The sequence below is a fragment of the Juglans regia genome, chromosome 2 (genome assembly GCF_001411555.2).
Source record: "Juglans regia cultivar Chandler chromosome 2, Walnut 2.0, whole genome shotgun sequence".
In the NCBI taxonomy this organism is placed as follows: Eukaryota; Viridiplantae; Streptophyta; class Magnoliopsida; order Fagales; family Juglandaceae; genus Juglans; species Juglans regia.
The window spans coordinates 21477050-21490026 of NC_049902.1; the positions used below are offsets into that span (position 1 = coordinate 21477050).

The window sequence follows — 12977 nt, forward strand, 5'->3', positions numbered from 1 at the left end:
AACTCCACACAATCTTTAATGCAATAATAATAAATCAAAGGGGTCCATAACCTCCCGGTAGTCATAACAAACCAACTAAATATTTCATAAATCATACTAAACTCAAGACATAAATAGAACTCAAAGACATTAAAACTAAAAACACCAGAAGTCCTTCTTCTACCAACATCTCCTCAGCTTAAACACAAACAGAATTCTAATCCAGGTCCTCATTTGGACTCACCACATCATCTGAAAAATATTATAATTATAGGGGGTGAGTTATCAACAACTCAGTAAGCAAAAATCATATGCTAGCTTGCAAACATGAGCATTTATAAGGTAGAGTATGCAGAATAAAAATATTTTCCAGAGTTATCATGCAGAACAGAACATATTTTCAGAAATAACAGAGCGATGGTTTTAAGAAAAGTAAAACCCATAGTACTTTGGCATGACATAAACTGAGTATCATCATCAGATCAAAACAGAGCATCAAACAGAGCAGAGACCATGTTTCACCCCCATGGTAGGGTTGTGCTAACCCCGGTAGCCAAACCAGGCAGAGACATAGGTGAAATCTTTCCTTTATTCTTCTCGGAGCCCCGAGTGTGCACACAGGAAAGACCACAATAAAACCACTTTGTTTCCAAAGTGGGTGCACTCAGAGACAGAGAAGTTGGTACCAACCCAAACAGAGCAGAGCAGAGCAAAGCAAAGACAGAGTCAGATACGAAAATCAGTACACCATGCCAAAGGTTTTCAGATGTTATATCAAAATAATACAGAGTACCAAAACATAATCAGACAGTTTACACACGCTGAACACAAAAGCCAGAACATCTTTCTAAATAAATGCACAACTTTTCATATTCTCAATATCGCTCTTTTTCCAGATTTCAGAAACCACATGACAGAATTTAGCTCATGTCTACACAATGCATGTCAGAACATATTTTTCTCTTTTTCACACAGATTTCATGAATAATGCAGAATAGTGACCGAGGTTGATCTTTGTTTTCACAAGTTCCCAACACAACACAAATTATGCAAGTTTTCATAAAATCAACCTCAGTCTTATTAACTTGTATAAAACCCAGCATAGGAACCCCGCTTACCTGACTCCTGCAGCGTATTATCTATACCTTGAAATTGACCTCTATCAATCTCGCCACCTATTCATAAAAAAAATATATAAACTAAGTATTAAAAGCAAATAACACAACCTCCATCTAACTAATTAAAACCCACAATTCCAAACCATATTATAGCAAAAATAGCTTACTAAGTCAACCAAGTAGTAATCTGGACAGCCCTAAATTCAATCCAAAATATCATATACTAATCTTAATATTTACTAAAACACCCTCCAAAGTCAACGTCCAACACCAATAATCAAAAATTCTAAGACCATTCTAATACAAAGTGTTGGCCTACTCACTTAAATGACCAAGAATTAGGAATCGCAAGCCACGGAAGCCCAAGAACTGACGAAATGCAAACTCAACTCACGGCAACAACAAACTGCAGAAATGAGGATAAAATCAAAATAAATTCGAAGAAGAAACTGCATGAGTACGCTACAGCAATAAGAAATTCCAGCAAAGGCTTCAATGCCTACCCGAAACACACCAACCCGAAATATTCTTAAGTATTCTATAAATAATAATAAAAAAATAGTGATAGAATATTGATTAATATTGAATAGTAATAAAAAGTAAATATAAAGTAATAATAAAATAATTAATAGTAGTGAAATATTCTGAGAATACCTTAGATATTCTCATAATCATATTCTCTTATTTAATCTAATCATTATAATTTTTTCAAATACTTACATAAAATATAATAAACAATTCAATTTTTTCAAATCTCAAAACAATAATAATATTAAAAAATAATATTTTAATAATATATTATTTAATTTTCAACTGTCATCCCAACTCACTATCCAAACATCACTTATATATGGACGCAAATGGGACTGGGAGCATCACTCCTTTTCAAATAATTAATCTACAAATTTGTTAATTCTCAGGGAATTCCATAAGATGGTTTTATTAGTTAGTTTTAATAGAGCAAAGGAATGAAAACTTAGGTGTCGTTTGGACAGTGAGATTATATGAGATGATTTTAGATAAAAGTTGAATAAAATATTGTTAGAATATTATTTTTTAATATTATTATTGTTTTATGATTGGAAAGAATTGAATTGTTTATTATATTCTGTATGAGAATTTAAAAAAATTATAATGATTAGATAAGATAAGATGAGATGAAACCGTTTCTGTATCAAATGGGGCTTAGATGAATGGATTTTTTAATGAATTTATTTTTTAAATAAAAATTCCATTGAGACCAAACAGGTAGCTTAATTTTCCCCTACTAGAAATATCGAATTCTCGGTTAATGACTATCCACTCAGAAACTTAAAACGATGGAACTCATTTAAAAAAGAAATATTAGTTATTTGAAACATACTTGCATTTCTTCATGTGATTCCTAAGCCCTTAAAAGACCATGCACATGCTAAGTTTCACAATTATTCTTTAGCAGCAATAGAGTCTACTCGATCTGATCTTGCCTGCCAACTCTAAAGTATATTCGCTGTTATTTCACATTCCCATTGACAATAGCGCTTGATGCGGTGATTAGGGGTTATTTATACCAATCAATACGGAGGCTGCCTCCCATTATTTTTAACAGTAGACTCAAATGTAGCAAATTATGTTCCGGTTCAAAAAAAAAAATTCTAGCCCTCTTCCGTTGAATCATCGATCCTCCATTTCAACATGTGAAAGCATATTTCAACACCTTTTTCCTCCCATTTTAACCTCTCATTCTTATCGGCCCTCTCCATTTTTGTCACCGTGGTCGGGATCCACCGGTCTCTCTTGGCCGTACCACCATCGGGTTTGCAAGTCTCTTTCTCTCCCTGATTATATTCTCAATCCACCAGGACAATTGTCATCCTCGGGTTTCTCCATGACCACAAAGTCAAGCTCCAGGAGGTGTGGTATTTTGTCTTCTTCGTTTTTCTGCAACATTTACTATTTTGTTGTCTTTTGTCTGAGGTCTTGTTTGGATACAGAAACGGTTTCATCTCATCTCATTACATATTACAATTTTTTTAAATTTTCACACAAAATATAATAAATAATTTAAATTTTTCAAATTTTAAAACAATAATAATATTAAAAATGAATTTCTAACAATATTTTATTCAACTTTTAATTTTTATCTAAAATCATCTCATTTCATCTCACTATCCAAACATGGCCTATGTCTATTTGCATTCTTGTGGGTTTTCATGTGTCTTGTTTCTTTGGAAAAACGGGAACAATGCTAGCTTCCTATATATTATGCAATATTTACGAACATTGGCATGGAGAGATTGAAATGCTTTTGTAGGGGTGGTTATTCAGTTTTTTGCAGTTTGGAGGACAAAAATTTGTGTCTGTTATTCAGACTGAACCCGCAGATCTTATGCGCACACAGTAATTAATTCATAACATGCTCTTTTGCACACAGTAATTCATAATATGCTCCATTGTCAAAAAGAGCAGTTCTTAATGCTACTGTCTCAAGCACCCATTACAGCAGAACACATATATAGACTAAAAAACAAGATATATCAGTTTTCTTTATCATCAAAATTATGGAAGTCCACTGATTTGGTTGAGCAACTAGAAATTCATGGAAAAGATGGTCTCTGCATGTGTGTATGTGCATATATTATGTGTACCCCAGTATGCCCATGTTTTATGGCTCATCTCTAAATTAAAACTCCTCCCTAGTGTAGGTTGCTATCATTACACAGTTGTATAGAGCAAACAGTCAAGGCCAACAAGCATTGGGTAATATACCAGCCTCGCCTCTCATCATTCCTATTTATTTCATGTTATTACACAATAAAGATGCAACTAACTCACAAGCTGTAGCTGCAGATCGTATAACTTCAGCAGCAACTACAAGCCGCACAGCACTAAAGTATGAAAAATGATGACTTTCCATTGTGTATTCATTTACATTGTTTAAACTTTTTATTATTTGTAAATATTAGCTGATTTGCTGGCAGCTATTTTAGTAGATAGAATCTGTTAGTTATAGTAGCCCCTCACCAGTGCACTGCCCATTGCAATTCCTTCCGGTACTTTTTAGTGGAATACACGGTTTCCTTCTCCATGCACTATACTCTTTGATTCTCTGACTCTTCCTTCTAAATATACCTTTCTTACATGGTATCAAGAGCCTAAGAGCATTTTTTTTTCTCATGGAAGACACACCAGAACATTCTGATGATTCCTCTTCTACTCATTCACACCTAAACACAAACACCTCACCTGCATGCCGATATTTGAATCTTGGTGACCCTGGCAATCCCTTCCGCTTGGACAATGCTGACAATCCTACCATATCATCGTGATTGATTTACTCACCACAGACAACTACGCCACCTGGTCCCGTGCTATGCGACAGGCACTCCGTGCGAAGAACAAATTGGGATTTATCTCTGGCGCCATCCCACAACCTATCAATCTAAAGGATCCTCTTCTTGAGCTGTGTGAACGTTGCAACGACATGGTCGTCTCGTGGATCCAGAACTCCATCAGTCCCTCCATCAAATCTAGCATTGTATTTTTCGATGATGCTCGAAAAATTTGGCCCAATCTACAGGATCGTTTCTCTCAACAAAACGGGCCTCGGATTTTCCAGCTTAAGAAAACACTATCCAGCCTTCTTCAAGACAATGATTCAGTCAATATTTACTACAATTATGCTCTTAGACCCTTTGTGATGGGAACCAAGGTAAGCCTAGTCTTAAAATCTTTTGCAAGTTCCAGATGGGCCAATTACAAGATTAAGAGCAAAAAAAATCAAAGAAGCAATGCAATGATTGGTGCAATCCACTTGGGATGAAACTAGCACAAGCCCAACACTCAAGATGGGCTTGAAGAACCAATTTTGATCCACTTGATACAAGCTGTGGAAGACATGACTTAAAGTTATTGTTTAGGCCTATTATTATTGAAAGCTTTCAATTTGTTTAAATCATTTAAAAGATTTATTTTATTAGTCATAGGAATTAAGCTAGAATAATCGGGCTTGAGGATGCTTGGCCCACATATGTTTTATTTTGTTGAACTAGAGTTTCAAGAAGTTACTGTAGCCACGTTGGACAGAAGTTACTGTAGTCGCATTACTGTAGCTACGACACTATTCATCTAGGGCATTTTAGGTAAAAGGGGCCTTGTTTTGGCCTAGGGTTAATTGGGGTTTAGGTATTTAAATACCTTGTAGCCGTCCAATACAAGTTTGTTTTTGAAATTATTGAATTTTCATTGTGAGTTGAGTTTACTATTCTTATTCTTGATTAACTTTTGAACTTATTAAAGATAAATCAAAACCTTTGTGACATTCCTCCTTGTAATTTGGGTTTTTGAGACAGGTTATTCAACGGGTCTAGATTTTAATATAATCTAACTTCTTGAAACGAGTTCTCAACGGGTCTAAATTCTTCATCTATTGACTTGATTTTGACTTTTTTGGGTGAGTTTTCAAATTGATTGTGGGTTCAAGGGATTCTATTCCTACGGGTTCATATCATTTGATTTTTAGAGCAAGGTTTCCAATTAGATCTTATTCTATCTTTTAATTCTTACATCTTTCAATTTAATTGTAGGGCTTAATTGTTCTAGGGTTGCCAAAAAAACAAAAACAAAAAGTAGACTGCCGAGATTCTTAGGGTTTTTGGTTTGGCTGAAATTTGCATCACCTAGGGTTTCAAAATTCTAGGGTTTCTTGCATCTCTAAGTTTGCCAATTGCTTAGAGTGCCGCTCCATTGATTCTCTTCTACTTCATTGTCAATTATTGTATGTTTGAATTCAATTGCTTGATTTTCACAATTGAATATTGCTGTTTGTGATTGAATTAGAGAAAAGAAGAGAAAAGGAAATGAAAGAAATGAAATGAAAGGAAAAAGAAAAGAAAATGTAGCATATTATCAGGTTGCTACATAGTTACAACAAAGAGAAAGAGAGACATTTGTTGATTGAGTTTTATCATCAAATGGGCTAAATACATATTTCTAGTTGGTGTCTTGTTTTATAATTAATATTTCCCTCATATAAATTCCTTGAGTCTCGTGTCATTTTAATCCTTCATTGTTTCTTGTTCTTGTTTCTTGAACTTATTGCTGGTTGGAAAAATAGAAAATTATATTGTCTTGTTTTAGTTCAACTAATTCTTAAAGAACTTGAGCGGAAAAACAATTGAGGTAAAAAGTAAGAGAGTGTGAGACTATCGAGAAAAAGCTAATCAAGAGTGAAACACGAGTGGAGTGCCATTATTCGAGTGTAAACACATAAGGGAGTGTATGAGGTTTTCCACTAACATTATTTTGTGCAGCACATTACGATATCTCATAGGAGTAGCTCATCACCAATGGGGATGGCAGATAACTCTTCCTTTGTGTTGCAAGTCATGCAACAACAGTTTGAGCGGTTGAACTTTGTGTTGAGTGAAGTGAAGGATATGATGGATCATCAAGAAGCAGCGATTAGAAATCTACAAGATAGGAGAGATAAGAAGCAATGTTACTCGTTATGTATAATGAACTATTTACAGTTACTCGTTATTATTAATTAATAAGGGGTATTTGTATATTACTACTAGATTAGTCTTCGATTAATTCCTTTTACTCATTCTGCTGCTATTTTCTTACACGTGTGCTTGGCATGTAGGCACACAAGAATTCGGTCCCGCGAATAAAATGGATATAGCAGACCGGCTCACATCCCGGGCACCACGATTCCTTGAGAAATCACATTTTGATCTGTGTGTCTAACGGTGGATCAGATCGATTCTTTCAAAGAGCAGACGGTATGTACCTGGCGAACTTGATTCTAAGACTTTTAGTGCAAAATGAATTGCGATGAAGGTCTGAAAGCACCAATTGAGTAGTGGTAGATTCGTCGAAAAAAAGGACTTCATAAAAAATACGCAAAGAGTTCATAGGCAACCTGTGGTTCTAATGCCACGTAGAAAATAAGTAAAATAGAATTTGAACGAGCTATAACTTCTATTTCTGGATTAATTAATGTTATGCAAATTAAGAGTGCCTAGCGCCAACTTATAGGGAAAGCTAAGCCAAGTAAAATAAAGAAGAAAATAAATACAGTATTCTGATCAAATGTATAACCTGAACACATTATGCAAAGCATTCATTTCGCAAATGCATGCAAGCTGTATATATAACGTACAAGACTTTTTGGTCTAACGAGAGTGACTACAATTTCAATATATATATATATATAGCTCGACAAACGATATGGTGCGGATCAGCCACATAAGTCAAGATTAGCTAAGAGAGCGCACATCAAGATTAACACACTGCACGAAGAACCTAAGGAGTAATGAAAAAGGACAGAATGGAAAATAAAGTTTGTACAAATGCAAGTACAAGCAATACGGCAGCCGCCAGAAATGAAAAGAATGCCCAAGGAGTGTTGAAATAATCTCGCATCAACGTTGCCTTCCATCTATACCTGCGTTTTCTGCAATGCATGTTCAGAGCCACGGAAATGTCAGCATAAATGGAATTGCTGGCTGAAAAAGCGATATAGAGGCCAAGCTTGTTAACCATGATGGAAGTAGTTTCATCATCACCTAAACTATTTTGGATAATTTCTTTTCGACGGAGTAATTCGACATCTTTTGGAGAGTTAATGAGATTGTCCAAGAAGCACACATAGTCAGTAACGCAATTGTAATCTTTTTTTCCGATATCACGGTATTGCTCATATGCAATGAGGTTTCGTAAGCAAGTCTCTGTATCATCTTCTATGCTCAAAGGTGAAATCTCCATTATCCCATTGTTGAACTTTATGGCAAACGGGTTAGATTTCTCTGCCTTCTTAAAGTTGATTCCAGCCTCTTCAAGCTCTGTGGCACTATGTATGTTCCTGTCATCAATCTTTGCCTTGTTGAATTCGACTCCAGCCTCACAAAGCTCTTTGCCAAAAGGTATTGACTTCCAGTTTCTAATCTTGTTCAGACAAAGTAGACGCTTAAATTTATGTAACACATTCCTATTTCGATCATATATTTCCTTAAATTTCTTTGCCTTGTTGAGTTCAATTCCAACCTCTTGAAGTTCATCGGCAAAAGGTATTTTTTTCCAGTCATCATTCTCTTTGTGAGCATATAGAAGCTTAAATTTCTTTGTCGTGTCGAACTCGACTCCAGCCTTACGAAGCTCTTCGCCGTTAGGTATTGACTTCCAGTTTTCAATATCGTTCTGTATCGCATTCAATTCGACTCCATCAATTTGCAACCCTGTTTCGACTCTATCATTCGTATTTCGATCATATATTTCCTTAAGATTATTTGCCTTGTTGAGTTCACTTCCAGCCGCTTCAAGTTCAACGGCAACAGGTATCGTTGCCCTGTCTTCTTTCTCTGTAAGAGCATGATGGTTTAATTCAACTCCATCAAGTATTGAAATACTAATAGTTGCATTTATGAGACCAAGGAGATGCTCAAACTTTGCTTTCTGCATCCTAGAAAGTAGATCTTTCATCTTTTCGGTTGAATTATAACTCGAAAAGTCAAATGGTAAAAAGTCAAAGAAAAAAACAAGGGCAAGATTACTAATTTGTTCTAGGATCATCGGATTAACCCTAGCTCCATCTTTATCCTCCATACTGACAATGCATTCTCCTGAATTTCCTGATCCGTTACTCTTACTCATGATCCCAAACAATTTAACAAGAACAAAGAATGGAAGTTGATTTTCAAATAATAGTAGATCACGAGCTATTCTAGGAACCATCCACGTCATTTGAAAGATTGGATCATCTTTGTATGTTGAATCCTGCCTCTCATGCTGATCAGTACTGATGGTTGCATTATCATCTTTGAAGCTTTTGTACTTGCGGAACAGCTCAATAATGAAACACCCATCAAGTATCATCATTTCTACAAATTTATCTTGGGTCCGATGAATGCATTGATCGACATAGTAGTTACGAGCTGGTACTTCCAATTTGCTCAATTCCTTCATGTATTTTTCTACACTTCCTTTCGTTCTTTGAAGCATTTGTCGTAGATAGAGCAATTTATGCTCTTTCATAAACCCTTGGCCGACCTTGTCTTGGTTGTGGTAAGGACCGATGGCAAGCAGCGTAGGCTTGTAAGCTTTCGCATTTACGTGACGTAACTGCTCATGCACTTTATACATTTTAGCATTTCTAGTCAAGCCAACATGATTTTCCCCAATTTCCTTAACACGAGTGGAGAGTGTCTTCCTGCCCATATTGTAGAGAAGTAGTACAAGTCTCTGTTTCTAATACAAAGCATACAAATTCTCACTAATTTTAACAAAAAATTCTGATAGGAAAATGCAAGCTTTTTAATTGGTAATATGACTAAAGAGAGCAGGCCTCATATTTTAGAGAAATAGTACAATTCTCTGCTCCATGTATTTGCATACAAATAATTGTCACAGCTAATTTTGTACTATTTTCTGTTAAAAATAACGTGTATCGACTAAGACAAATTAAGATTTCCACTAAACTAGATTGGAGGATTGTATTAGATTATCTTGTGTCATTAAGGAGGATGTACAAAACACATGCTTTTTTAATAGGATTAATACAAGTCTTTTAAGGGATACATGTTGATTTAGTGGTCTGAGGAATTTTTTCCATTACAATTTAAAAGGTGCTAAAGCTAGAATTATGCATCTCTTTATCTTGGGGTTTCTTCATTTCTAATTATTTTGTCTAGACAAAAGCAGCTGAACTGAACGGAAATACTATGGCATTACTTTGTAGAGGTAAAGTAAAGCACCTATATTGGAAGGAAAAGCATTAGTGGAGTATCGTACTGTCCATAGCTTCCATTCGCCAAAATGGAAGACTATATGCAAATTTCTGCCCATTATTCAGCAAGAAAGCCAATGGACTATTCGAGAGGACTCAACTTCTCTTTGGGTTGGGAACTGGGCAAGGAATGGATCCTTGGTTCATAAGGGTTTTCTCATCACTTATCCTCAGTACTCACCCTCGCTTACAGGTCAAAGATCTATGCTCAACCACTGGATGGTGCATTCCAAATTATGTTCAGGCACTCAATAACCTAGCTTTGCTTCAGAAGGTAAACAATCTCCATCAGGCTGCGGCAAGGAACAGACACTAGAGTATGGTAACATACTATAAATGGCCTTTTTACTTTGAAGTTTGCATGGACCTTATTCAGGGACCAAGTCCCAATTCTCCTCCTTCCAATTTTATATGGAACAATATCCACCTCACAAAGGTAAATATATATTTGTTTGGAAACTGCGGCATAAAGGAATTAATAATACCAGTTGATAATAAAATTCAACTGAGTGGAACTCCTTCAGCATTGAAATGTGATGTTGCTCTCATGGTTTTACACAGTCTGCATCTCATGTTTTCTCGAGCTATGCTCTAATTAGTGTTGTATGGCAATACTCTTCCTTCGCTTTTGGTTTTTCACTTACACTTCCTAGATGTTGGAGAGATAGAGCTGCCCTATGCTAGGCTTCTTTCAAGGGATCGATCATATCAATTTAATCTACTTGCACAGCTTATTTCATCACTAATCTACTGGGAAATCTAGCTCACAAGGAATAAAGCCATGTTGGAGGATGTAAAGGTGACTATTAATACTATTTCTCACAGAATTCTGAAATGACTTGGGGAGTTGAACTCTCTCCTTAAGCCCAAATCTTTGCCATCCAGGACCTGTATCTCTATTTTATCTGATCTTCATATTGCACAACCGACTGTTAAGGTAAGAAAACCTTTCCTAGTTAACTGGTTGGCCCTTCATGTAGGGAAAATTAAATTAAACATAGATGGCACTTCCAAGGGAAACCGTGGATTAGATGGCTGTGAGAGGGTTTAATATGCTCTTATAGCTCTTGTATGCTTGGTCGCTCCAGCCTCCGGTTTCTTGGGCAATGGTACAAACACTTTTACAGAATTTTCGACTTTGAAAATTGGCTTGACTTTATCCTACCAACATAGTGTATCAGACCTAATTATTGAATCAAACTCTCCTTATAGTGAATTGGTTTAAATAATGTCACTCAATTGCCATAGAAATATTGTGAGATTTTGGATGACATCATGCATTGTCATGTTAATTCCTTAATTTTTATTCAACATTATCCATGTTTATAGGGAAAGAAATGCATAGCTACTACATATGTTCTCTTGGCATTACTTTTTGTTGCCACTCTCCCTCTCAGCTACACAAGCGTAGTTTGGGACCTGGGTATTTTTATACGTAGATTAAGCTGGAATCTCCCTTACTTGCGATAGTATTCCTGACCTTTATTTTGACATATGTTTAGCCTTATAGATAGTTTGATTTGCTTTATACTATCTGTTTCTAGAATAGTTTTACATGAGGTTGTAGTTTTAAAGCTTAGTTTTGGATTACTTCTAGTCTTCTATTCCCCAAGTTTTTTTTTTTTTATTGTAAAAAGGTTTTCTACCGCCTAAAGCGAGGTTTCCTTAATAAGATTTGGGGTTTTGGCCTTTTAAAAAAAAAAAAGATTGGGTTGAAAAGAAGTGACTTGAGCTGGATATTAATTTGCTAAAAGGAGAGTGAAAACTCTAATATTGGTATTGCTATTTAGATTATGTATCAAATATTTATAAAATCTTGGTTACTTTCTTTTTTAGAAAAATAAACGATTTAATATAAAAACTAATGTAACAGTAAAATCCATATAATAACCATTGAAACGGTAATACCAATAATAACTATTGAAACTATAAAATTCATGTACCGTTTGATTTTAGAACTTTTCAGTTTTCAGAAGACTTCTACCGTGAAGTTCTGAAACGGTACGGCTTTAGCATAAAGAGAGAGCAAAAAAGAAGAGAAAGGTAACAATGATGGCCTTACTGTTTTAAGCTTTTCCTTTCGAAATGCGGTAATGGACTTGCTTAATGATTCGCCATAGATCGCTCCCTGCAGATTGCTTCTTTTGCTTTACAGGAAAAAAAAAAAAATCACTAGAGTTAATTTCGTTTGGATTTTAAAATTATTTCAATTTATTATTATAATTTTTTTAAATTTTAATATAAAATATAATAAATAATTTAATTTTTTTAAATCTCAAAATAATAATAATAATATTTTCTCAACTCAACTCAACTCAGTTCAACATCCAAACACACCCTAAACACAAAAAATAATAATAACCCAAGGAAGCGTTGGCTTAGAATTCACAATGGCTTCTTTATATTTCCATCTAAACTATCTGATAAAAACTTACTTTATTTATTTTAACTAATAATTTCTATATATAATGCAACGTTAATCAAACTATCTAAAAAAAATAATGTTTAAATGATATAGAAAAAGAATATATTCTTTTTATTATATAATGCAACGTTAATCATTTGAACATTACTTTTTATTGTCTTTATTATTTCTAAATATTTTCAAATACTAATAAATTTGTAATATGCATAGATCTTTCAATATTTATAATATCTAACCATGTAGTAATGTGATTGCAATTTATTCTTTTACCCACAAAATAACCCTGACAAAAATTCAATATCGATGGAGAAAGAAGGAAATGGAACTTACTTGCTTTATTGCTCAAATATCGATCTCCGGCTGAATCGGAAAGGCCTAAAGGATAGATTGTATAAAGATGCAGCAGCCTTCTTCCGCACCCGCATATATATAATTAAACGGAACGTTGACTAGACGTAGACTCTACTGTCAGCTGGGCCTCGTGAGCTCAGCTGTGTGACATCTCCCCGACGTCAGATTTAGGCTTCATTTGGATCTCAAATTAATATCAATTCATCATTACAATTTTTTTAAATCTCAATACAAAATATAATAAATAATTCAACTTTTTTAAATTTTAAAATAATAATAATATTAAAAAATAATATTTTAACAATATTTTATCATTTCAACTCAACTCACTTCAACA

At 34.7% G+C, this 12977-nt stretch overlaps 1 protein-coding gene across 2 annotated transcripts; it reads right to left on the minus strand.

The window, feature by feature from the left end:
* Positions 1 to 7215: 7215 nt before the first annotated feature.
* On the minus strand, positions 7216 to 12703 carry LOC109021261. Of its 2 annotated transcripts, none has more exons than XM_019003861.2 (3): positions 12620 to 12703; positions 11927 to 12011; positions 7216 to 9326 (listed from the first exon to the last, which is right to left on the minus strand). In XM_019003861.2, exon 3 carries the CDS (start codon positions 9294 to 9296, stop codon positions 7386 to 7388), a length of 1911 nt encoding a protein of 636 aa, XP_018859406.2. In that variant the 5' UTR covers positions 9297 to 9326; positions 11927 to 12011; positions 12620 to 12703; the 3' UTR covers positions 7216 to 7385. The 2 variants fall into 2 exon arrangements, with proteins under 2 accessions (XP_018859406.2, XP_018859407.2); XM_019003862.2 differs by having other exon boundaries at positions 7303 to 9320.
* Positions 12704 to 12977: the final 274 nt, after the last annotated feature.